The 23770-nt window shown below is 41.0% G+C and overlaps 2 protein-coding genes across 2 annotated transcripts in view; one reads left to right on the top strand and one right to left on the bottom strand.

Annotated features, from left to right (window-relative positions):
- The window catches only part of triob (trio Rho guanine nucleotide exchange factor b), a 104727-nt gene extending 94432 nt beyond the window's left edge, over window positions 1-10295 (bottom strand). Inside the window, exon 1 of the mRNA XM_085802519.1 lies at window positions 10019-10295. Coding sequence (XP_085658645.1) covers window positions 10019-10088 — 70 coding nt within the window. The 5' untranslated portion in view covers window positions 10089-10295. The remainder of the gene's footprint in view (window positions 1-10018) is intronic.
- A 5040-nt stretch (window positions 10296-15335) lies between these two features.
- Window positions 15336-23770, top strand: part of dnah5 (dynein, axonemal, heavy chain 5) — a 92614-nt gene continuing 84179 nt past the window's right edge. Inside the window, exon 1 of the mRNA XM_085802516.1 lies at window positions 15336-15519. Coding sequence (XP_085658642.1) covers window positions 15430-15519 — 90 coding nt within the window. The 5' untranslated portion in view covers window positions 15336-15429. The remainder of the gene's footprint in view (window positions 15520-23770) is intronic.

Below are 23770 nucleotides of genomic sequence, written 5' to 3'. Positions count from 1 at the left end.
TGAAGAGCTCTCGTCCACTCACAGTCTTTCAGGGGCCTGACATGTGGCACCTAGTATTTCTTCTCCTCAAAGTGTCTTTGAATCTCCGCAGGAGTGTGTGAAAGCAGCGAAAAATGCAACTCCAGTTATGTCGTGCAGTGTTAGATGAGACTCATGGAGCGGTGGAATGCATAGTGACCAGAGACTGTGTGGAAATCGTGGTCAGCATATGCTGCCAGGCGGGGATTAGGTAGCCAACATGGTCGTAGGGAGAGAGGGGGGTCAGTGAAGGAGCAACAGACGAGGTAATCTTCTCCCAAATAGGGCGAAAGAAAGAAACCACCGGTAAAAGACAAGTGACAGAGCTTTCACTTGCAGCTGTGATGGAAATCAAGCTGTAAAAAAAAAGAAAAGAAAAAAAAAGCCTCATCTCAACTCCATCTGTCTTGAGAGGGTAAATGACTCAGATTTCTTTCAGGTTTTATTCAAACTATTGATAAAAACCCAACAACACTGCAGCTTCAAAACAGGGATTGAAGAATCTGTTGATGCTACTTGGAAAACACTCCAATGTGCCTTTAGAGAAGAGGATTGATAAAGATGTTAAACCCTAGGACAGAAGAAAAATAGGTAAAGGCAGATTCACTGTTTCATCTCACTTTAGTTAAGTGAGAACTATCCAATGCATTGGATTTTGTTTGATGTGCAAGCACTCAGTTTTATTGGCCGTAAGCTTTAGCTTGACCTCAGCGCGCGAAGACTTCACAACAATATAAACAACAGCTGGCTACGATGGCGCAACAAAACTGGCAGCATTTCTTCCAAAACACGACCAATTTATCAGTAGGTGCTCCTGCAAGCCAATACAGTTGGATGTGATGGTTTGATCCTCAACCTAGTTTATCTGAAGCCAGAGAGGCCAAGCAGCAGTTTAGCCTTCCTAAGCCAAAGGAGCACTGGGCTGGCACTGTTCACGCGACAGGGATCAGAGCCTGCTGCTGTCTTCAAAGCAAGAGGCAACGTTAGTATGTGTGTGTGTGAGCGAGAGAGAGAGAGAAAAAGAGAGACTGCACGGTTCCTGTTGGACAGACCGCGTGCAGCTGTTGACAGAAGACAAGCACTCTCAGGCAGCACACAAGCTCACACATGTATACAAACACACACTGCAGGCTGTGCTTTTCTTTGATTTTTACCCGAGGTTCGTGTTCGGCTTTATTCATTTTTTTTGTTTTCATAGTGACTGAAGTGGTCTTACTTGGCTTGTCAGCTATTAAAAAAAAGAAAAAAAAAGTAAAACATGCCATTAGTGCTGGAAGTGCACTGAAGCTCACAGGTCTCGTATCTAAAAAATTGTGAGTATGCATTTGGACGTGTGAAGTTGTGCAAGAGAATATGAATTATGAAATTTGACTGCTACACTATCAACTTTATACAACATTTAATTGCACATGGCCATAAAACGAAGCCCAAATTATGAAATTATTTGCTGCACAACTGAGGAAGAAGGTGGGGGCGGGGGGTCTTTTTAAAGCAGAACTGATTTCATACATGTAAAAGTGACAGATCCTGACACCTGACTTCCTGACACCGCTCCACTCTCTGAAGAGCAAGTTCTTAAAAATCATTGCGTCTCTGAACTCAGGGGGTTGGGGGTGCACGGCCTCATGGGTCGGTGGCTGCTTTTTTCAAAGTGCTTCTCTTGAAAAAAAGAAAAAAAGGAGAGGGGGGCTCAAAGCATTGTGGGAGGCTCACAGCTTCAAATCCCAGATCCAGATGCTCCTACGGTTTAAGCAGTGGGGAATAACAGATCGGGAAGGAAGTGTGAAAGACGGTTCGGATAGAAGCATCTGCTGCAGGGGGCAAAAGAATAGGAGACGGATATAAGTTGATACAATAGTCCCCAGTAGTGCTATAAACCTGTGTATGTAATTTAAGAGAAAATGACAAGTGTGGTCACTGGCTATTGTTGCTCCCTCCTTCATTTACTAGAACAAAATAATAGATTTTGGTTCCAAAAGCTGACACAATACTATTAAAATGCTTTGCTTGTTTGTGTTAATGGTGAACTTGGCACCTTGGTTTTAAAATCTGAGCCAAAGTGTTGCGTTGGCTCGTGGTGTCCAAACTCGTAAGACGCTTTCTATTGTTTTTTGTTTTTTTTCTTTTTACATGACGCACATCTCTTAATATTAATCAGATTTTAAAACCTTATATATCATTTACTAATCAAGGAAAAGAAGGGGTGCGTTGTGGTGGCAATCAGCACTACAGGAGAGCACTACATTACACTTATTACAAAACTGGATCATTACTTGAATGTATGACAACCCCTGAGTAGAGACAAGGAATGAGGTAATGATGGAGGGCTGTGTGGGAGAGAAGGAGGAGTGGGGGGAGGTGATGAAAAGAATGAGAAAGGATAGAAAGAGTGGGAGTCTGCAGTTGACTGATAGAGGTTTCTCTCTTATCAGATGAGGGATTTGCAGGAGACACACAGACCAGCCCACAGCCCATTTTTATGACCCGCAATCCTCCTCTGCCTCCATCCCTCGCTCATTCACCCCACATCCCTCCATCCTCCCCCCTCTTCCTTGCTTCCATGGCCCCGGGCAACGTGGGTGGGATGTAGTGATTTATACCTCTGTGCATGTGTGTGTGTCGTGTGTGTATATGTGCATGTGTGAAGTAATGAAGCTGTCCTACCAGCTACACTTCACATCATACACACACACACACGCACACATTACCAACTTATTGGAAATTCCTGATTATCGACAAGGCTACCAACCAATTTATGGAAACATATTCAAGTGATTACAACCATGATGGCTGGGAAATAAATGTTCCACTTCCTCCTATATTATTCAAAACCAACCTATGTCGTTATATATTCAAGAGCTCTGCATAATTTTATATTTATCACATCACATTATTGAATCCCTTCTAGCATATGCATAGTGTGGAGGAATCATTGTGCTACACATTTTTCACAGCGGTCCTCAACGTTTGCTTTTGACTGGTCCCCACTGGATAATACGAGGTTAAGCTCGGGGACAGAACGTCTTTAAGCTGTCCAGAAAATTAATGGCAAAAATATTTGACCATGCTTCCTTCTACTTCGGGCAAACTGGGACAGATCTGCACAATTTCCCTCTGTGTCAGAGACACTAAGGTCTGGTCCTCGTCTGTGTGACCTCTGGCACAGATGCACATGACATTTTACAACATTCAATAATTTGGTGAGATGTGGGGGTGGGGGGTTACATGTCCGTGATGTGTATTACCACTCTGAGGGAAAGGTTGCGAGTCTCTGATGAGATCGATCAGCATGGTGTGGCTGTAAAACAGGTAATTGTCTTGCTGTGCTCGCTTCTTGATTGTCTTCTCCATAAAACTCTCCAATAAACACTAAGAGAGAAACAAGCTATAACAAGCATCCCGACATCTGGTCCTTATTGGGAGCATACAGTAGGCTTTTTATATAAACTCTGCAAGCGAAGAAACTGCTACACTCACATACAGTGCACTGGCCTGGAGTTTGTCACTGTTTTTTATGCTGCTAATTGCTTATTCGTCCTGAGGCTGCATTTATCTATAGATACAGTTATAGCTTTAAGTTACTTGATATTGTAAAAGTAAAGTATGTCTTTATTTATCCCACAGTGGGGAAATTCATTGGTTAAGTTAAAACTTAGTTTAATCAATTTGCAACAATCACTGATGATTTCCAAGCAAATGTGGCTGGACCCACAAATGAAGCTAAAAGTGAATACATCTAATATTTACCTTCTTTCTGTGATTTGTGCTCCTGCATTTTGCACCATGTACTTTTATTTTAAGGAAAGCGATCATGGCGACTTCCAGGTATCCTACATGTATGTTGGACCTGCAGAACTTTGCACATAGTACAAACAATACCATTGTATCATTTTGTCCCTGTAAGCCATGTAGGAATGATGTATTGGGATATTCAACATACCCTATCATCATAATGATTGTAAAACAAGTATATGACTGGGATTAATTACTTCAAAATTGGCCAATACAATAAAGTTTTTTTTTCTAAGAATCAATATAACTTATCTGCTTGACTTGACAAGCACTTTCACTTCCCTACGCAATTTATTTTAAACTCTTGTCTGCCTTATCACATTGACAACATGATACTTAAGATTTCTTTGTTTCTCAAAACAGACCTCTTTTCCGCTTTGAGCTGAGTCAGTGAGATAGCTGGGCCACAGCGATTTTGCAGGGCAGGCAATGCCAATCTAAGCTTATAGTCTCCAGCTCTGACCAACTGCCAATTAGTCTGCCCCTGGATGCAACCATAAGGTTTCAGCCTCATGGAGAGCAGAGTAGCCTACATTTTGCAGGGTGTGCTCCACCCAAGCCTCTGCTCTATAATTTGATGAGTGAAGGCTTGTTTGTCCCTCTAAGTATGTCATGTCCTTTCTTTCTGGATCTCACTCTCTCTTCCCTCCATCCTATATTTTCACTTACTTACTTACATCTCTGTGTCTTTACTCTGTTTTTCCTCCTCTCTAGGAACATATTTGTCTTTCCCTTTCTTCTGACTCCTCTTTTTATTTATCATCACTGCTTACCACACATCCAGTACTCTAAGATGCATACTGCATGGCTCGTTGAAGTCCTCTTCCTCATCTACATGATTACATAAGATTTCTGCTTGAGTATGCAAGACACATGATAACATTAGGTCATTATGCTTTCATCGACTGGAACCGTGCGAGAAGAAAATGAAGAATCACTGCTCAGTGATTTGGCTCTCATTACAGGCTGCACTGGCACAGGTCACTTGGTTCATTGGGGGCACAGAGCGAAATAGCTCACTGCACTGTCAATACCGACACTGCCACTGGTGATGCTGATGTCTTGTTTCGACCCACAATTCAAGAGGCACTGAACGACAAGTTTTTTTTTTTTTCAAATTAAAACAATGATAAGGCTTTTCCAACCTGAAGATGAAATAGAGGCTGTTCATAATTATTCTCCCCAGAACTACAGAGACAGAACAGCGGTTATCACTTATGCTCCTGCTGCCTATCAATTATTCTTCTGGTATAAAAAAAGAAATTGATTATTCAACACTGCAGACTGCAAAGACACTCACACATGTATAGTTGAAAGCAAGTCTGCATTAGTAATGAGTAGTTTCACACAGTAAAGAGCTGATCTTTGCATCGACCTTAAGCCTCATATACCGTGAGTGTCACGACTGATGACCACTGTCTTCTGACCAGTGTATATGGCTGGGGATGCAGCTCTGACGTAGGTTGTTTGGACAGATGCTTAATCTTATTCCAACACAGTGCATTTGGATGCTTTTATGGCAATTGGGTTTATTGTTCAGGCCCAGTAACTTCATTACATGTCACTCAAGAGATTATTATTATCATTATGCGCATGTTATTTTTGGTTTCACTATGATGGCTCTCTCTCCATAAAAATCAAATATATTTGACGGTGGTTAATCCGAAGATGTAATGCCATACTGTAGTGTCACCACTGACCAGATCATTTAAGTTGATATGGAGCTAATGGCTCTGGCTGAAGCTATTAGACAGACAGTAGCTCTGTTTGGCAAAACTTCACTGCACATGGAGAAATATAAAATACTATAGCTAATATTTCTGTCACAGCATCTAATACAGTAAAAGCATTGGGTATTTAATTAATGAGAATGCCTTGATCTGGTTTCAGAGACCTTCCAAATGGATCAGAATTTATACCACAATCGTTTTTCTTTCTGTGGGTATTGAGTAATCCTGATTGCTAGTGATGTGGCGCGTTAGACCGACATCAGCAAACCACAATAATGCTTTGCCATTCAAAAGTGGTATAACTCAAGCCAGACAAAAGATAATGCCGTGGTTTCAAATTATTGTAGACTCTAACACAGGAAATATTTGCTCTACATCATAATCAAGCCTCAAACACATGCGGTAGAAAAATATGTTGTAGAAGATTACACAGTGATATATAAAAGAGTTTGTCCACATACTATTTTTCTGATGTTTTTCTTTTATATCTGCAATTCAAAGAGGAAATGGCTTCATGTATTTCATAGAAGGACTGCGCTATCCTCACTCATCTACTCTATAGATGTCTAACACATAATACACTACAAATCATAATAAGTTTGGACATCCTTTGGCAAATGATATATTAGTTGGCTTTTAAAGGGAAAAGCCTATGTTATATGTCTACAGCTCCGGTGCAGTCATATGGGGGGTTTGTTGTGCCTTCTGACCAGCATTTTTCTTAAAAAGGAATATTTTCTTTAAGTTTTATCTCCAAATGTTCTTGGTCTTCCATATCTCGTCTTGACTTCCACAGATTCTGTAAACTGTAAATTCTTAATGACATTTCAAACAGTGGAAATGTTCTTGATCTCAGTTTGCTTAGAGGAGCTCATTGTTGAGTGATACCTCAGAGTTGTAGGAGTAGGAGAATTTATCAGCTCTGCAAATGTCATCAACTGTTTCCTAATGGCAATTCTTGACATGCCATACAGATCCCAAAGTATAAATTCAGGCCTTATATGTTAATGAAATTCAGAATAAGAAAAGTGCCAAAGGGTTGCCCAAACGTTTGCACGAAATATGTTAAAGGATTTAGCAGCAGCAGCTGGAAGATATTTGATACCAGGACCAGGACTTCCAGACTCATCCTACAACATTTCCTGACCGTTCCGCAGTGACGCAAAACCACTATTTATGAGCGACTTGCTTTGATTACAAATTATCCAATATTTCAAGTTCACAGGGGACACGCTGCTAAGCTTTGCGTGGGCTCCCAGCAATCAGCGGTCTGTGTTGGGCTGTGGTGCCTCACTTTGAAGAATGCTTGATTATAGTCCAAATATCTGCAATCTAAATGTGAAACAAAGAGGCACTATCATCAACTGTATTCAAAACAGAACTGGATACATATTTTGGTCTAATAGTCAACTGATTATACTATTTATATAGTAAACAACGTAATGTAGTTATGAAGACTGTAATTGTACTCTCATCTATGAAAGATCTGTATTGTAAATACTTGTAAAACTGGAGTGATATATGCCAGAATAGCTGATCTTAGTTGGGTGGAAGGGGTTGAAGAAAAATGTAGCAGTTGAACATTTCTCATCTTTGACCAGTTGCAAAAATTCGAAGAAAGGATTTTAAATCATGGCATGAGCAACCTGGGAGAGTGACTCAGCGGCTAAGCTGTGATCCACAGCAACAGTGTGGGACTCAGAAAGCTCCATCTGCTCACTGAAAATAATCAAGCCAAGAGGAACATCAAGTATTTTCAAAGGGCTAATGATAATTTTATCCATTCAGGTGAAGAAATTCAAAACTAGTGCAGATTCAAAAACTAGGGCTTAGGTTCTTTGATGGAAATCTCACTTTAATCGCCCCGTCAGCCACATTCGCAGCTTCAAACTCACATGTGCTTATCCAGCTGGATCGCAGGTTAGTCTCTCACTAATTCAACCTCTTACTGAGTGATCAAGTCACTCAGGCAGCCCGACAGTCGCTTTATATCTTGTTTAGTAGAAGAACATGCCACATTCAAGCTTTCATTCACTAACTAGGGCACTATAAGTGCATCTATGGCCCCGGACAAACAAAATACACACACACACACACACACAGAGCCACAGAAATAAAATGCTTGGGATCAACTAGGATGAGCAGCTGTGTGCCAAGATTTCAACATGCAACAAGCTGGCAGCAATTAGAGACCCTGCTGGAGAGGCTACTGGGAGCGGGCCGGCCACTGCTACTGGTCCTGGACCTGCACAGTGTAACTATAAGAGAGAGCCTGAGGGTACACATACCATGTAAGTATGAATGAGTGACATAACATCTTGTTTAGACAGGACTGGAGAGGTGTGTGCCTGATCATATTTTAGACTGAATAAAGAGACACATAAAACAAACTAAAAATAAAGGGATACAGCTGATTAACAAAAAAGAGAGGAGAGATGGATAGAAATGAAACCTGAGGGGATATTAGTATGAGTCTTTTGCTAATGGCTCTCACAAAATGTTAGGTTAATAAAGCTGAATGGGATCAATAATATGTTTGAATGAACTGAATGAACAACATGAGGTGAAAATAATTCAAGCCTGCTGAACAAAATCCAATTAAAAGCACAGTGCACAAGTGCAATGAATTAATGAATATCATTCACACACAATATCTCGTATTCTGTTCACCTTTCCAATATGTCCATTTCTGTGTGCCACTAGAACAACACAAAGATGAAATATTAATTAAAACAGACAAGTAAATAGTTTTTAAGTACCAGCTCTATTTTCAGGTAACAGGTGACATTGTTCACAATTTCAGTATTGTAAGTACTTTTCTCACACAAACTTCTTTTCCATATTTTCTCTTCATAATAGTCTCTTATAAAAGTTCCTGAGACCATAGCCTATTTTTGTCTCCATCATGAATACTGTATGAACTGCGTTTGCTGCTATATAAACATCCAAGCAGTCCAGCTTCACTGTGAGCCAACTTTCCAGCCTGATACATCACAGCTATAGGAAAATACTTGGCAGGCATCCAACCGACCGTAAGAGGGTGTAGCATTTGAATAAAATCCATTTTGACAACATTCCTAACCGTCTGAGTGGCAGAGGCAATTTCTAGAAGAAAGTATGCAATTTATAGGCTGTTTAAAAAATAAAAAAAAGCATGAGGTGTGTGTATTTATGCAGATGCTAGCACATGTACGCTGTGTTTAATGAATTTTGTGCAATTGCTGGATTGACGCACATGCTGATTGTATATGTGTGTGTTCCTGCATGTGTGTGTAATGTGTGGAGATGGTGGCCAGCAGACCCTGAGGCACCAGGTGTCACATACAGAAACAGCTGAGAGAGAGACAGCTGCTTCTTCTAGTGTGTATCAGAGGTGGTCCCGCTCTAAAGGTGGCGACATCTTTCCCAACACTGGACTTTTGCTTTAACATGTACCCTCCAAAAAAACTGCAATGACACTCCATGCCCAACTAATGCCTGATTGGGTAAAAGGTGTATTTTTTCTTTTTACAAAGTTAGACCAAGCAGAGACTTGACGGTTAGTTAATATCAATAGGGATGTTACAGAAAATATCTCAATACAAAAGGATGAGATGTAAAGTCTTGGCTGCAAAACTTGCCATAAAATCTTTTCTGTGTTATACAGCATTGAAAAAGTATCTTGACACATCTATTGCATAGTGTACCAACAACCCAGATAAATACAGCAATGGGATATTGGATAGTATAAGTAAATTCATACTACAGATCAGTATGAGATTACATGATAAAGTCCCCCTGTGTTATTATTTTCCCTGACACAAGGTGAGCCCCAAAGGAACTATAAAAGGTGTTTATGTTTTGGATGCAGAGGCAGGCCTATCCTTATTTGTTATGATGATGCCATCAGACAGGCCCAGTGCGTAGAGTGCAACCTATACCATACACGTATGTGCGTCCATGGCCTCGCCTGTATACGTGCATGAGATGCAGGGGAGACCTGTGTGAAAGAGTGATGTATGATCGCTCAGGCGTTTGGAGGATTGTTCAATCTGTGCGTCTGCACATTGAAATTTAATAAGAAAAGCATCCTCATCCTTTGGGTTCGTGAGGAACACAGCTCGTAACGTCGAAATACCCGTACAGTACCAGAGAGACTGTGGCCGAGCTTAAACCATCCACACCTTGTGTAGCCTTCTTGGTTCAACCCCAAAATGGGGTCACTGCCTAATAATCAAAAGCATATATATCAGGAGGTGTTACTCGAGCTGTTGTCATCAAAGGCTGTGGAATGTCAAGTCAGTGGACTAAAATGTGGTAAATAACTACAAGGTGTGCGCATCTCTCCATCTGCTCCCGACGCGCAGTATCCCGCACATCTCAAAAGCCATCAGAGGGTTTTTTGTCATTTTAGTAAACAATGTGGCAGAGAACCAGTGATCCCAGCGACACCTCTACTCTGGCTCTCCCACAGCCAGACTCGCCCCTTCCCGACTTACCGGATTTGAAAAACGCCGCTATGTCTGCCGCGTCCTTCGCAGCCTCATCTAGTCCCTCTCCTGCGCTCATGGCTGCGGTCGCGTGTGCAGAAAAAAAGGCGATACAAATCCTCAGTGGCTTCTTATTGTTGCAACAATTATTTATCAGCAAAACCGGATCCTGACGCCTTTCATTGAAGCAGATCCGGTCATACAATCTGTGCTCCCTTCATTAAGCGAGAGACCTCCTCCTCCATTTTGGCCGAGCAGGGAAAATCCTGGCGACCGATCGGCGGCGCTCCCGAGCTGGGACGTGAGGGAGCGGAGGGGGCGGAGGAGGAGAAGGAGGAGGGGGAGGAAAGAGGGTGATAGTGAGAAAAGGCGGAGGTAAAAGAGGAGGGGAGGAGGGCTGTGGGAGGAGGTATATTCCGTTTCGAGGGGTGGGATATCCTGGGATTCCTTTTCGGGGGGTTTTGGTGCATTGTGCGCCACCCCCAATTTCAGTGTGCGCCACAGCACATCAGCAGCCCCAGCGTCACCCACTGCGGTGCTGATGCGGGCGGCGTGGGAGTCATTGGTCGGGGCGGGAATGTGAGCTTTAATAGCTCAAGGCCAGATGATGTTGGAAGATATCCGATCAACAAACCCCAATGCAATCCTTAAAAAATAACATTTCACAGTAGCAACTCAGCCTATAGCTGGGCAGCCACCTTAATTTTAATTTATAGGCCTTTAAAGATGAATTATTCCAAACGTGAGTTTAATATCCCCATGGGCTCACTGAGTTCTGATGTTGCAATATTTACTTTCCTCACAGCTTGGACCTGCAAGTTGCAGCCATAAAAGCGTAGTAGCCTACTACTACCAATGCCTTTACTACCGAGTAGTACTAAACGTGTTTTTTAACCGGATGAGAGAGGAAATGACACTGAAGCAAAGCAAAGGACTTTTTGATTCTGTCTTCATCTCCTCGTGAGGAAGATGATGCTACACTATGAGGTCATTTGCCCCACAAATCTAACCCAGTTCTCCGTGACAGCTGCAGCGCGATGCAGTCAACCAGCCACAGTACACTGCTGCCATCTACAGGGTGTCTTCACAAACTGCTCTGGCAAATGCACCAACATCATATGGTGATGGACAATATTGTTTTATTGGGCTACATTGACACCAATTTTCGCTGTTTATGGAGAGAGCATAGACCAACTGACAGTTCACGCCGCAGTGCCTTCACCACGTTACCTCTGTTCTATAATAAATCAAACTTCAGATACAGTGAGATTTTCAACTTATTAAAAGTAGCAATAGCACCGCCTACCGACATGTTTGTATGATGACTAAAACCTTGTTTGTATGTTACTTGGTGACTCCACTCGTTTTCCATTCATATTATTAGAATAAATACATTGCAGAAGAAAAGATGCAGCCTCTTCGCTCTTACTTAATTTGATAGGACACTTTGTTTTCTTTGATAAACACTGTAGCACCTAATGCATAAGAGGATTAAAGAAGAACAACAGGGTAATATGTTCATATGGTATTAGAGTTATCTATATCTCTGATCAAAATAAATTAAACCATGTTTACATCTGTTGTTTTCTTTGTTTTGTTTTTCATGTACCCTAGCACTAATCCGATGTGGGCCCCATAGGGGTTTGCCCACACGGGGCCCACATGCCCTCTGCCCCTCAAGGCCCCTATGTTGGCTTTATGTATCCCCCTGTGTATTAGCCCATGCAAGGCCTACAGCTGTTTTACCCTTTTGGGGCCCATATGGGACCCGCCGAGTGAAGGTTTTCTGTGGGCAACCCAGCCTGGTCTTGCCCATAGAAAGCCCAAATGGACTCCTTGTGGAGCCTGCGTGGGGCCTGCTGCACTCGCAATTTGCCCCATTTTCAATATGAGAGTTTCAAAGTCAGATCAGTAGGCCCAATTTTAGTCAAGTTTGCTGGGAAGTGACCATACTCTTCCCACAATTTCTGCAAACGGGTTTGCACACTAGTAGGTGTTCTCTAAAAGTGGTACTGCCTCGTCTTGCATGTCTGCTGTTGTGGCTGCTTCTGCTGCTGACTGGGCCCTTGTGCCAACTTCCACACTGCCCCTTTACTCTCCATAAATTCAGCACTAAGCTCCTCTGCCAGCTGCCACATACGTTTTCTCTGGACTAATTTAGTGCTTGTGCACACCTCTGTAATGCCCGTAGTCTTATTTAATATAAATTTACTGAATATTTAATTCCCCCCTTACATTTATGTGATAATTACTCTGTCTATCTGTTCAAATGGCAGGACAGGAAATATGTAGGGGGAGAGGTGAAAACTGACTGACTGTTCGAGAACAAATTGGATGTATATTGGGTTGTGGCCAATATACATCCAATTTCCAAAGCTATAAGGATTAGAGAGCATGGATTAGATGAGAACAAATAATAAAGTAATTTGTTATTCATTACCTCATTCAGGGCAGGACACACAATGCAGCAGTTTGACAACACACAGCAGAGGAAGTGTGATGGGCCAAAATAGGTAGAAATAAAGAAAGCATGAAGACTGAATGTAAACGACTTAACAGGTAATTGAGGATGGCACAAAATTACCTGAAGGAACTGAGAAAAATGAGACACATCCACTGCCTGCATGTCTAATCTCGTCTCCTATAATGCTCAACTCCTGCTTACTGCACTTCCACTCTATCAAAGTATGAATCTCCCATGTCCCACCAATCAGATTGCAGACTGCCTGGTTTAATGTATACTTTCAACTTTCATTAATTCTTCTCCTCTCAGCAATGTATGAAAATGGTGCAAAGAGGGTCACTGCAAAATCACAAGCAAACAAGCTTCATTTCTTAAACTCTGTTCCAGGACAGCATTGTTAACTTCAACTGTCATATTGTATATTTCAATTAGCATGAAACTGTGGCATCCAATATTGCAGCAGCATTAACATTGGATCTACCCTCGGGTCTACTTCCAGTGAGACCTACCTCAGGCCCCCAAACCACTTCAAATGGTAACTCTTGATGCTACTGATGATCACTGGCAAATGTTGTTGTTGTGTTGCTGAAAAGCATTGAATAAAACAGCAGTGTGAGTTGCCGGCTGTCTGACATGTCCATTGGTCTGTGTTGCTGGTTCCTCTCTGCTGGAGTTATTCATGTCTGCCATTCTACACAAAAACAAAATTGAAAAGCTTCAATATTACATTGGTCTGAATGACATGTTGTTTTCTCTGGGTGTTACACCCTGGTAATTTTTCACCAGGAGTGGATCCTTCTCTCAGCAAATCTTTTCTCAGAGTAGAGTGTAATCAATGAATTGAGTCCCGGTACCAGTGGTGGGAGTTGGTGGACAAAGTGGAAAAAGCATACACACATCCAAATTACAGAGTGAGGAGTGCAATCTGGTGATAATGGAGCCTGTGTGAAAGCTTTTGTGTGTTTCTTAAGATTGATGGAAAACATCCATAAAGACAGTCTCACACCATTTTCCCTCCTAGATGGTTCTTTGCATGCATCTTCATGCTTCTAGGGTCATCTTCACACAGTAGTAGTACTAGAAATGAGCCTCGAAACATTCATTCCAACATTGATTCGAGAACATGCACTTTAACTGGGAGCAGCAAAGTCTGGTAGCTCTGAGTTTTTACGCAACGTTATTTTTGTTGTGTTTTTGGCATTCCAAGAAGTGCTTTCATGTTTCCTCTGCTGCTGGTGGTGCAAAGATGAAGGCTTTGAGGTGGAGATGTCCTGTAGGTCCTGCTGTCAGTCATCATAGGAAATATCAACTCTCTGACCAACAAGAGTGATGAAGAGCTGGAGATATTGTTAAGGACTCAGAAAGTTGTCATTTTTTCAATTCATAAAGACAGCTGTACATCCCCCCTAATGGAAATAGCTGAAGTTCTATCTTAAGTTCTCCATGAAGGCGTTGCTACATAGTAGGATACAGACTTAACATCCTGAGGCACTTTTAATAATATCAGGAGACTTCAGTCATGTTTCCCTGATGGACTCACTGGGGGATGTGGTGGAGAGATGTGCTCTAAGGATGGTGGAGGCCATTCTGGACCGCTCGGATCATCCACTTCATGGCACCTTGATGGACCAGGAAAGCAGCGGTGGTAGACAGCTCCTCTTTCTTTGCTGCAGGACGGAGAAATATAGACGATTCCTTGTACCTTTAGCCATCAGGCTTTTTGATTCTTCTGTAAATGGTGATGAGCTGACAGACAAATTAATTTCCCTTTGGGGACTAATAAAGTAATTCAGTGATGGAGGCTTGTGAAATTGGGCTCAGGTGATACCATGCACAACAGAAGGAAACAACTACAATAATATTAGCTGTTTGTATTTATTTCAATAAATAATCTCATGCTCCAATGTCCCCTCACTCATGAACAGGGCCAAGAGATACTTAAACTCCTTCACTTTGGGCAGAGAGTGAGACTCATTCCCTACCCGGAGTAGGCAGTCCACCGGTTTCCTGCTGAAAACCATGGCGGGCCTCAGATTTGGAGGTGCTGATGATCCTCATCCCAGCCGCTTCACACTCGGCTACAAACAGGTCCAGTGAGTGCTGGAGGTCACAGGCGGATGGTGCCATCAGGACCACATCATATGTAAATAGCAGCGATATCAGCTCCTTCCACCGCCCTATGACCTCCTCAGTCATGTGAACAGCTGGAATGGTCCCCTACCCTCCCGTTTATGTACCTGCTATCAAGAAAAACAACTAGGCTGCCAACACAGATTTAAAAAAAGGAAAATTAGGAAGAACTTTGGATGCCAGCCAATCAGTAATTTGAATGGGTAAAGGGATTGATTACACAAAAACATTACAGACAGCCTGATGCATTTAACAAACGGGATAGTTTACAGCTTAGCCAAGTGGACCTGATCTGATAAAAAGTTTCAACACAATAGGCAATATAGCCAGAAGTTATTTTAAAACCTATATTAGATGTTTTATTTCTGACAGTTTTTCAGGCCAAGGTTATTTTATGATGTTTGAGAGCAGGAGGAATCACTTTCTTTCTTCTACTTTCTTTTTCTTGCCAGTCCGCTATCTGACACTCTGTCTCTGCCTACTTTTGACTTTAAATACATTTACAGTATGTTTAATAATCATTTCGAAGGAAGAAAATAGCCAGTCAATAAACTATAGGTAATATCAGTCAGTTGTTACCGGGGCTCTCTGCCCCTTTGTCCCCCCTTTTTTCAAGCCTCGTTCCCTTGGAAACCACCAACAACATACAAGATCACCGCGCGCGAGTAAAACGTGTTTCGAGCAGGAGGACCAGGCCGAGCACGACAACAAACTCTGGAGAGTTTGTACCATCAATAAACAGCAGAGAAATAACTTTAAACGTAAAAAGCTAGAAGTTCACCGTGTGGTTATCGCAGAGGCTTTTCAGCAGAGGAATGTTTGAGACATGTCTTTCAACTCTCGGCTCGCCAAAGTCAGCTACAGGAGCAGACCCGCCCAGCCCACTGTCCAAGTGGAGTCACTCAAGGAGATGCAGGTTTGGTCCCAAATTCTTACAATATATTTGCGAAGTAATAATCATAATCATAACGTGACATGCTTTAAATTCAAGGACAAATGTATCCGTGTCTCACACACACACAGGGGGGAAACAAACCCTAAACTAAAGGCCTAATCAGTCTGACTAATCAGGCTCACAATAATAAACCAGTAGGCCCCTAGGCCTATAGTTATGATCTACTGGAGTACATTGCCATGTGGTTTTATGACAAGATAGAGGTCTGTTGTGTGCACTTGTTACATGTTAAAGAATCATTATCACTTTATACAGAGTGTAGCACATCATCTTTCCTGCCTTGTTTTAGCCTGGAATCTGGATTGTGTTTTTGTCATATTGTATCACTGCAATGAAAATGTCACACAAAGTTTTGCAAGTTTATATGGTGAGACCATGGAGTCTGATACAGCAGCCCTGCGTTTTTTTTTTACAATCTGGAAATGTTATTTCTTGCATAAAATACGATCTTTTTCTATCATAAAATAAGATCATTTACTCACTCAGATGTTTTGGTTTTGGCTTAGTTTTGGTGTTGCCGTCCTTCCGACAAAATTAGATCCAGCCCAGAGCCGCGTATAATGCGAGTATACGGGGCAGTGGAATGCAGCCTCTAAATAACACATTATCTGCCGCGAAACTCATTCATTTCACCAATTTTGTTATGATACCTGTGTGTTATTTCCCCGAGTCCGGGGATAAATCCGGGGTCATAGGTGGTTGACCTAGGACTCTGACCTGGATGTTATCAGCTCGTATACCTTTGATGATATCATCTCTGAGACCTGATAACGTTACCTGAAAGTTGCTATACTACGTTTTGTTTCTGCGTGTTTCCGAATTGTCAGAACAAAATGACCTGCTGGACGAAGTACAGCTTCCACAGGTTTCCTCTCCGCAGCCTCAGAGATATCATCCAGGTCAAAGGTCAACCTATAGACCCCGGATGTTGATAATAACTAACAGAAATATTGGTGAAATGAGTATGAAATGTTATTTAGAGGCTGCATTCCGCTGCCCCGTATAGCTACTCGCATTACGCGGCTCTAGGCTAGATCTAATATCGTCGGAAGGACTCGTAGTGACACCAAAGTTATCTGGGTGAGTAAATCGTATTATGCTAGAAATAAGGTCCAGATTGTAAAAAATGGCAATCCCCCTTTCATGTTCAGGTTCTGCTGAAACAGTGGTGTTGGCTATTATAGTTTATGCTGCTGTTGAATGGTGATGCATTATACAGAACGATTTTACTGTAATGGGCTGTACAAATGAACAGAAATACTTGACACAATAACACAATACAGCTCAACACCACCACCAGACAGCCCATACCCCTATAGGATTTAACATAATAACATTTTCTAACATAGTAACATAGTCTGCCACAAATCAGACTTAGAACTTATCTCTACAAGCCACTGCACAAAACACAAATCTGTGAATGCCAGAGGTAGCAACTTGTAGATATTCAATGTACAATTCTGTCTTCTGTCACTTGATGGCACCGGAGATACTGAATTAATTAAGTTCACAATGCCCTCAGATGTATTTTCATTGGTGCGTCTTTTTTCTTTCATTTTTTCTTTTTGGAAGATACTGAATAGGGAGAGTGAAACCTTACATCAGAATTCCCTTCTGAGTGGATGATGAAATTAATCGGCACTTCATTTTCAACTCAAGAACCCCCTGAGTCTTTTCAATTTCCTCTGAGAACCACTCCACTATTAGACTCACCGGCCTCCCAGCAGTAGTCAAAAGTAACTGCTATAACCGTTTATGAAATGTGTTGGTTGTATTGTGAGCCACAGTCCACTAGATGGCAGTATAATCATTGTATAGTTACTGTATTGCTTTCTGAAATGATGCTCCACGGATATGACTAGGTTGTTTTGTTGAGCAGTCACCTTCTGATCAGCTGTGTTTTACATCTGGCACTTTCAATATGGGTCTAAGGGTCTTTCAATAATATAAATAACAGTTCTAAGGCGAGCTAATTTAGTGGAAGATATCACTCGCTCACTTCAGATCCACCCAATTCACATATGTCATGTTCTTTTTATTTTGTAGATAAGATTGTAAATACATATTAATTCACAGCCTCATTTAACAACTTGAGATCCAGCTTTCACAGGTCATGAATGAAATATTCTGCCATAACTCCAGAGTAAATCATCAAGGACATAGCGTGTACATGTTAAATCATTATCTAAAATCCATCCAGTAACTGGAAATCACAGCAATCTGATTGTGTGGATGTGCTCTATTAACCACATATGTGAACTAAAATAATTTTATCTTCTTCAAACTGATTCAATTTCACACATTTTCATGCAATGCTGACTAGAGAAAAGAGAATTGTGCATATTTACATACAAATTCCTTTTAGGCTCTAATGCAGTCAACTTTGCAGTTCTATACATGTAAAACCGAAATTACAAATGATTAGATGCAAAGGTCCTCTTTTTATGGAATATTTTAAAAGGATAACTTGTAAAGAGCAAACAAAAAATAAATGAATAATACTGGTCTATCTCACACAAATAGTCATTTATATTCTTTTACAACTCAGGAAATGCAGGTATGGTTGATGTGTTTTGTGTTCAGTGTTTTTGTTTCAGTAAATGTTGAATCCAGTATAGTATGCTCTGCTTTTGAAGGCGAGTCTTAATGTGAACTACTTATTGCAATGTATTAGCACAGCTAATCCTGCATTGTTTGGATCAATAGAGCATAACTCCACCAGTATCTGCTTGACTTCCTTATCACCATTAAGCGTGGCCACAGACTAAGTAACAGACTGAGTATAAAGTAAAAGCACATCACACTACAAATTACAAAGCAATCATAATAATTGGATTCAACTTTGCATTTCCACCCAGGAGTGGTTAAAACCAAACAGGCAGCCATGTCAATAAGTAGGGAAGGTAGTCAAAAATACAGTCCTCAGTGCTTTTTTGAGTTTTTTAGTGCTTCAACCCGTGTGGAGTTTTTAAAACAGGTGTGTTTAAGCTCTCCATGTCCGTGTCGGTGTGAACACCCTCGGGGAGAACGGTGGACCTTCCACTGTCCGTGTCTGTCTCTTTTAGATCTCACCACCCCCTCATTTATAATTTACGGTCATTCTCCTGTTTCATGGCAGCTCACAACCAGACAGTTGAACATAAAAAATCAGTCATGGGGTGGTGAAAAATTGATGATCCAACTGCTTTCAAATGCAAAGCTTTGCAATCATTTCTTCAATATCAAACCATTATTCAGATCCATGTGGACAGAGCTGTGCTTCTTATCTGCTGGATGCCACAGTAAAAGCTAATGGAATTTAATATTAATTGGTGGGGGGTCTATGTTTGTGTGTGTGTGTGTGTAGTGTTTGGATGTTGTGTTTATGGATGACTGATTAGGGTCTCCCCACTGGAGCTGCAACTCATAATTGTTTTCATTCAAGTTGGATCTATTAATTCTTTTCCTCTAATAATTTATTTTATCTATATAATGACAAAATAAAGAGCTCGAGATGGAATTTCCAAATAGCGCGTTTTGTCTAAAACCAAATGTTTTTCAATATGCAGTAAACCTCATATACAGTTGAATGATCACCAAAACAGTTAACGATCGTTTCATATTTACTTCCAACAATGTAAACGATCATGTATATTAGTGCATAATTGTATGACGATAAAAAAAGGCAAATAAAGCAGCGTGGGTTTGCAAGTTGCATAATACTTCGATCATATACAGTACAGTACCAATACAGAATAAAGACAGAACAAATTCTATTTGAACTCATTCCTATCAAACTCTACACTCTCTTATATTCTGACTCTACAGCTGTCTCTTGAAGCTGCTGCCAAACTTACTACATGAGTAGTTTCATTCAATTTGCATACAATAGCAATAGGAGGTGTTTACAATGCAAACTCTGTTGTTATTTAAGAGGGTGCCAGACATCTTGTTGAGGCTTATTTCTGATTTATTACCACACTTTTACACAGCATATTTTATGTGTTTTTGCATTAATAAGTTACATAAAAGTTGGGTCTGAAAAGGTTTCCCACTGACTCTCTATTCACACTCCACCTCATCCCTGTCTCTCCGTTCCATTGTTGTAATAGACTTGTAAGGGGAGACCAGGGCCTTGATAATTACTCGCTGACAGGTGGTCATCCAACACCACATTATCTAGTTAGCAGTCCCCTTTTAGGAGCAACACTCTCATAATTTCAGGGCAGTAACCTTTCTCACATGGCAAATAAGAAGGCTCATTGCTCACACGCTGTAGCAAAGCCACTTGTTCTCTGTCTTGTCCTCTTTGTTGGATGCCGTAATTCTCTAATGTCATGTAATGCAAAGCCAATTAAGAAGGAGAAATGACTTGAAAAGAAGTGTCAGTGTGAAAGGCCGACGTAGACGATGCTGCATTTTAAACCAGACTATCAAAACAAGGTAAGGTGACCCAAGAGTTCTGAAGTTACAGGCGGCTTGGCTTCTTGACTAACTGCATTGGCCAAATGTAATTCATCATTAATGTGTAAGGATTCAGTATACAGCTAATGTCTTTGTGTCTAAATGGTTGGTGCAAAAGCAAAGGAAAGCTTACAAAATCTGCTATCATGCCTGTGTCGAAGCCTTGACTTTGAAACGTTTTTGTTTTCTGCAAGCGAGGCACCCTTGTGCAAATGGAGCCATGATTACAGACTTCATCTTTATGGGAGAAAGCCCCATTTTTCTTAATATATTTTATAGCATGAAATATAATCCTTGATACCATTGTTATGTTTCTATAGATCACTTACTGGAAGTGCAAGGTTATGGAATTAAATAACAAAAGAGCTGTTTTCTGTACTGCCGCTCTGAAAAAAAAAGCATTATTTTGACATTTGACACAACATTTAGCTGATGTTAAGTATAACTAAGTGGTGTCAAGTATTCTAACCCATGTGTTGCCATCCAAATGGAGGGTTAATATAAGGGTTTGTGTAAAAGTGTGAGACCACAGCAATAGTGCACTAAAAAGGATGAAGTGGTGAGGTTTAATCATTTCTTTAGCTTTTGTTTTCTTTTAAAATGTGTGGATTCAGCTTCTGTCATACTGTATCAACAAAATGCAAGAAAATACAAAAGAGAAAGACAGAGGAGCCAGGAGCACGACTGCTGCTAATCCACATCCAATTCCAAAATTTAAGTCATTTGAAGTTCAATACAATTGAGCAACAGTCACTAATCCTGGCCTGTTTGTTTTTTTCCCGTCTTAAGGTTTGACAATCTGTAACTTGGTTTTGTAGATAAGTTTAATGTACAAAACACTGAAATATTCCAACATTTAACTACAGTTTTTGCATAGTTGTGTGTCCATGACCTCAGCAGCACTATAGTTTGTCACTTGCATTTACATTAAAATGAAAATTCACAGCTTTGTTTTGACTTGCTACCCTCCTCTGTTAGAGCAGTGATACCCAAGGTGTGTTCTGTGAGTTTGTCAGTATTTACATACAGAGCTGTCTGTGTTCCTTTCTTCATATGTTTCCTCATGTGTTTTTCACGTGCTCATATTATGGGCTGTGAATTCACAAAATAAGCTTGTGCTCATAAACTGAACCATGTTTTTCAGTATGCTGGAACGGCTGACCACAGCAGGCCGTGAAAACCCATACAGTGTTGATGGAAATGTCCATTAAACATAAAGCAGGCATAGCATCAAACTCAGCTGGCTGGGTGGTCACCGCTGACAACTTGATAGGGCTAATCTCTTTGAGGGTGAGAGTATACGGCTTCATCTAGATGAGAAAGTGATAGCAGGTTAGAGAGACGATATACAGGGGTCTGAGACGGAGAGACAAGGAGCTGTCATGGCGAGGATGTTTAGAAAGCAGCTCTGGAAACAAACAGTTTCCAAGGTTATTCAGGTAAGAGAAATCATGCTGGGGTGCCATGTGACATTTATCTACCATTTTATTTCACTCATCTCATGTATGATACCAAGAACTGATGGAATTTCTAGAGGGCACATGGCGGCAAAATTTTGCTTTTGCAGGCCACAACTGCCACTTTGACTTTGACAGGCTTTGGATTGAATTTGACTACAATTGTCTGTGTTAATTTTATTATTAAAAAAAAATCAGATAAATAATCAGATTATATTCCTGCCAAAACTATATAGCCTATTTGTTTGTGTCACAGATGTTTTCTTTAATTCCAAAAGGCACAGTTTGTTTATCATAGGGATTGTCAGTCTCGACATAGCTTATCTCAGGATGGGGCTTTGTTTGCTTTTGAAAGCGATTAATGATGTAGCTGTTATTACATGAGTCTGCCAGTGCTGACTTCTGTGTCTGTGTTGTCGGAATAACTAAATATGGATATGTGTTTGCCTGTCATTGTTGGAGGTTGTTATTGTTGGCGAGCGCATTTTCTGTGTTTACGTATTGCATTCAGTGTCGACTTAGTCTGCTTGTTTGTATATTGTGCACCCCAGTGCATTGTCTATGTATTGTTTGTCTCTGGGCTGAGAACTGACTTGGCTGTTCACACAATTTGGAATAAAGACAGAGAAGGTGTGGAATGGCTGGTCGCCCAGCAACTGTTGGCTTGGCATCCTTTTTTTTTATGGTTGACCTGTGATGTGAGCGTTTGTGTCTGTGTAATTGTGTGTGCGTGTCTCCAGAGACTCATGCACATTGGTGGTTACGAAAGATATCTATTCTTATGTTTTATACTTAGGATGCTTTGATGGAGGGAGATATAAAGGAGCACATGTACAAGTAAAGAATGTTCAAGTGATGTTCAAAGTCACTTAGCAACAGTTCTGTTATCTGATGGCCTGTGACATCTAGTCACTGTTTCTGAGAGCGGTTCATAGGAGCTTGGCAAATATTACCATGCTTTTTTTAAAAAGAAAGTTAATAATTCTGCAGGTTGGACACTCTGCATGCCAGCACAGTTTCTGCCTGGTTGGTTTTAAAGTTGCTGACAGGCTAATATGTTGCTGCTCTTACTAACCTTGTTGACACACACAGCTTGTGGGGTTGTTGTTATGCACCACCTCACCCTGGCTTCACATGACCAGCCCCCCAGGCTCTAACTAACAAGAATCAATACCTTGACTCTTAACCACCTGGACTCGGAGTGTAAATATAGCATGCTGTCTTCTCTCTCCATTCAGGTCCGTGCCTCCTGCTTCTCACTCTCCTTCCTGGCCCTATTCTCTTCCTCCCTCTATTTCTTCTTCATTCCACTTTTCCCTCCCCATTTCTTATATTTTCCTTAATTATTTCCCACTTTCCTTTATGTACCAGTTTTATCCATGCAGTCAGTTGTTTTTCTCATGTCTGTCTGTGTGTCTGTCTCTGTGTCTGTCAGCCTGTGTGTCTCTTTGCTCCAATCTGATTCTCAGGACAATCTTTTTTGGACTCAGCCATTATGCTTGCATGTGCAGTACTGTATGCCCTGTGATTGCTTAGTAGTCAGTTTCAGTAGCAAGGGAAAACAGATTAAAGGCTTCTTAGCAGCAATATCTTTGGTCTATGTGGTATAGTCATACAATATGGATGTGAACATGATGAGAAACCTGATTACTATATTTGCCATTCTTAATGTTAAAGTTAAGTTGTTAACAATATTGTCTAATGTCTAAACAGAGGGGTGTAAAGGAAAAGAAAAGAAAAGAAAAGAAGAAGAAGCTGGTTCTGAAGTGGTCTATATTTGGATTGCCAGTCACAGGAGGACATTTCCTGCTTTGTTGTGGAAGAGAGCCTTTTAAAAAATGGTCAGACCATAGTGACGTCAATACAAAAAGTATTTTAAGCCAGATAGAACTATTCCTGTCATCCCCTGGTTAAATTCAACACAGACAAAAGGGAAGGGTAAATGAGAGACTTTAAATGCACCCTGCAGCTGGCACACCATGCTAACACCAGGCTCCATGAAATTTAATGGGTGACCTTGTTCCTGTGTTACTAATCAGCAGGACCTGGCAATGCATTGTGCTTAACTTTACTGTCCCGGCAGCGCCCTAAATGCAAAACTGTGAAGTGTGTAGTGTTTGAACGGGCAGGTGCTGTGAAAGTCATAGAAGAGAGAGGCACTGAGGCATTTCTCAACAGTAGGCTACAAGGATGAAACTGAGGACATGCATTTGGAAGTCTTGATGGAATATTGTCTGGTTTTAACATGTGTGGAGTCATATTCAGAGTTGAGGAAGATGCTGCAGAGGCTTTTTCATTTTACTTTTTTTTTT

Source organism: Trachurus japonicus, chromosome 16 (assembly GCF_045865225.1).
Source record: "Trachurus japonicus isolate A0001 chromosome 16, Traja_1.0".
NCBI classification, from domain to species: domain Eukaryota; kingdom Metazoa; phylum Chordata; class Actinopteri; order Carangiformes; family Carangidae; genus Trachurus; species Trachurus japonicus.
The sequence above is the reverse complement of the archived record's forward strand: the minus strand, read 5'-3'. Positions and strand labels throughout refer to the sequence as shown.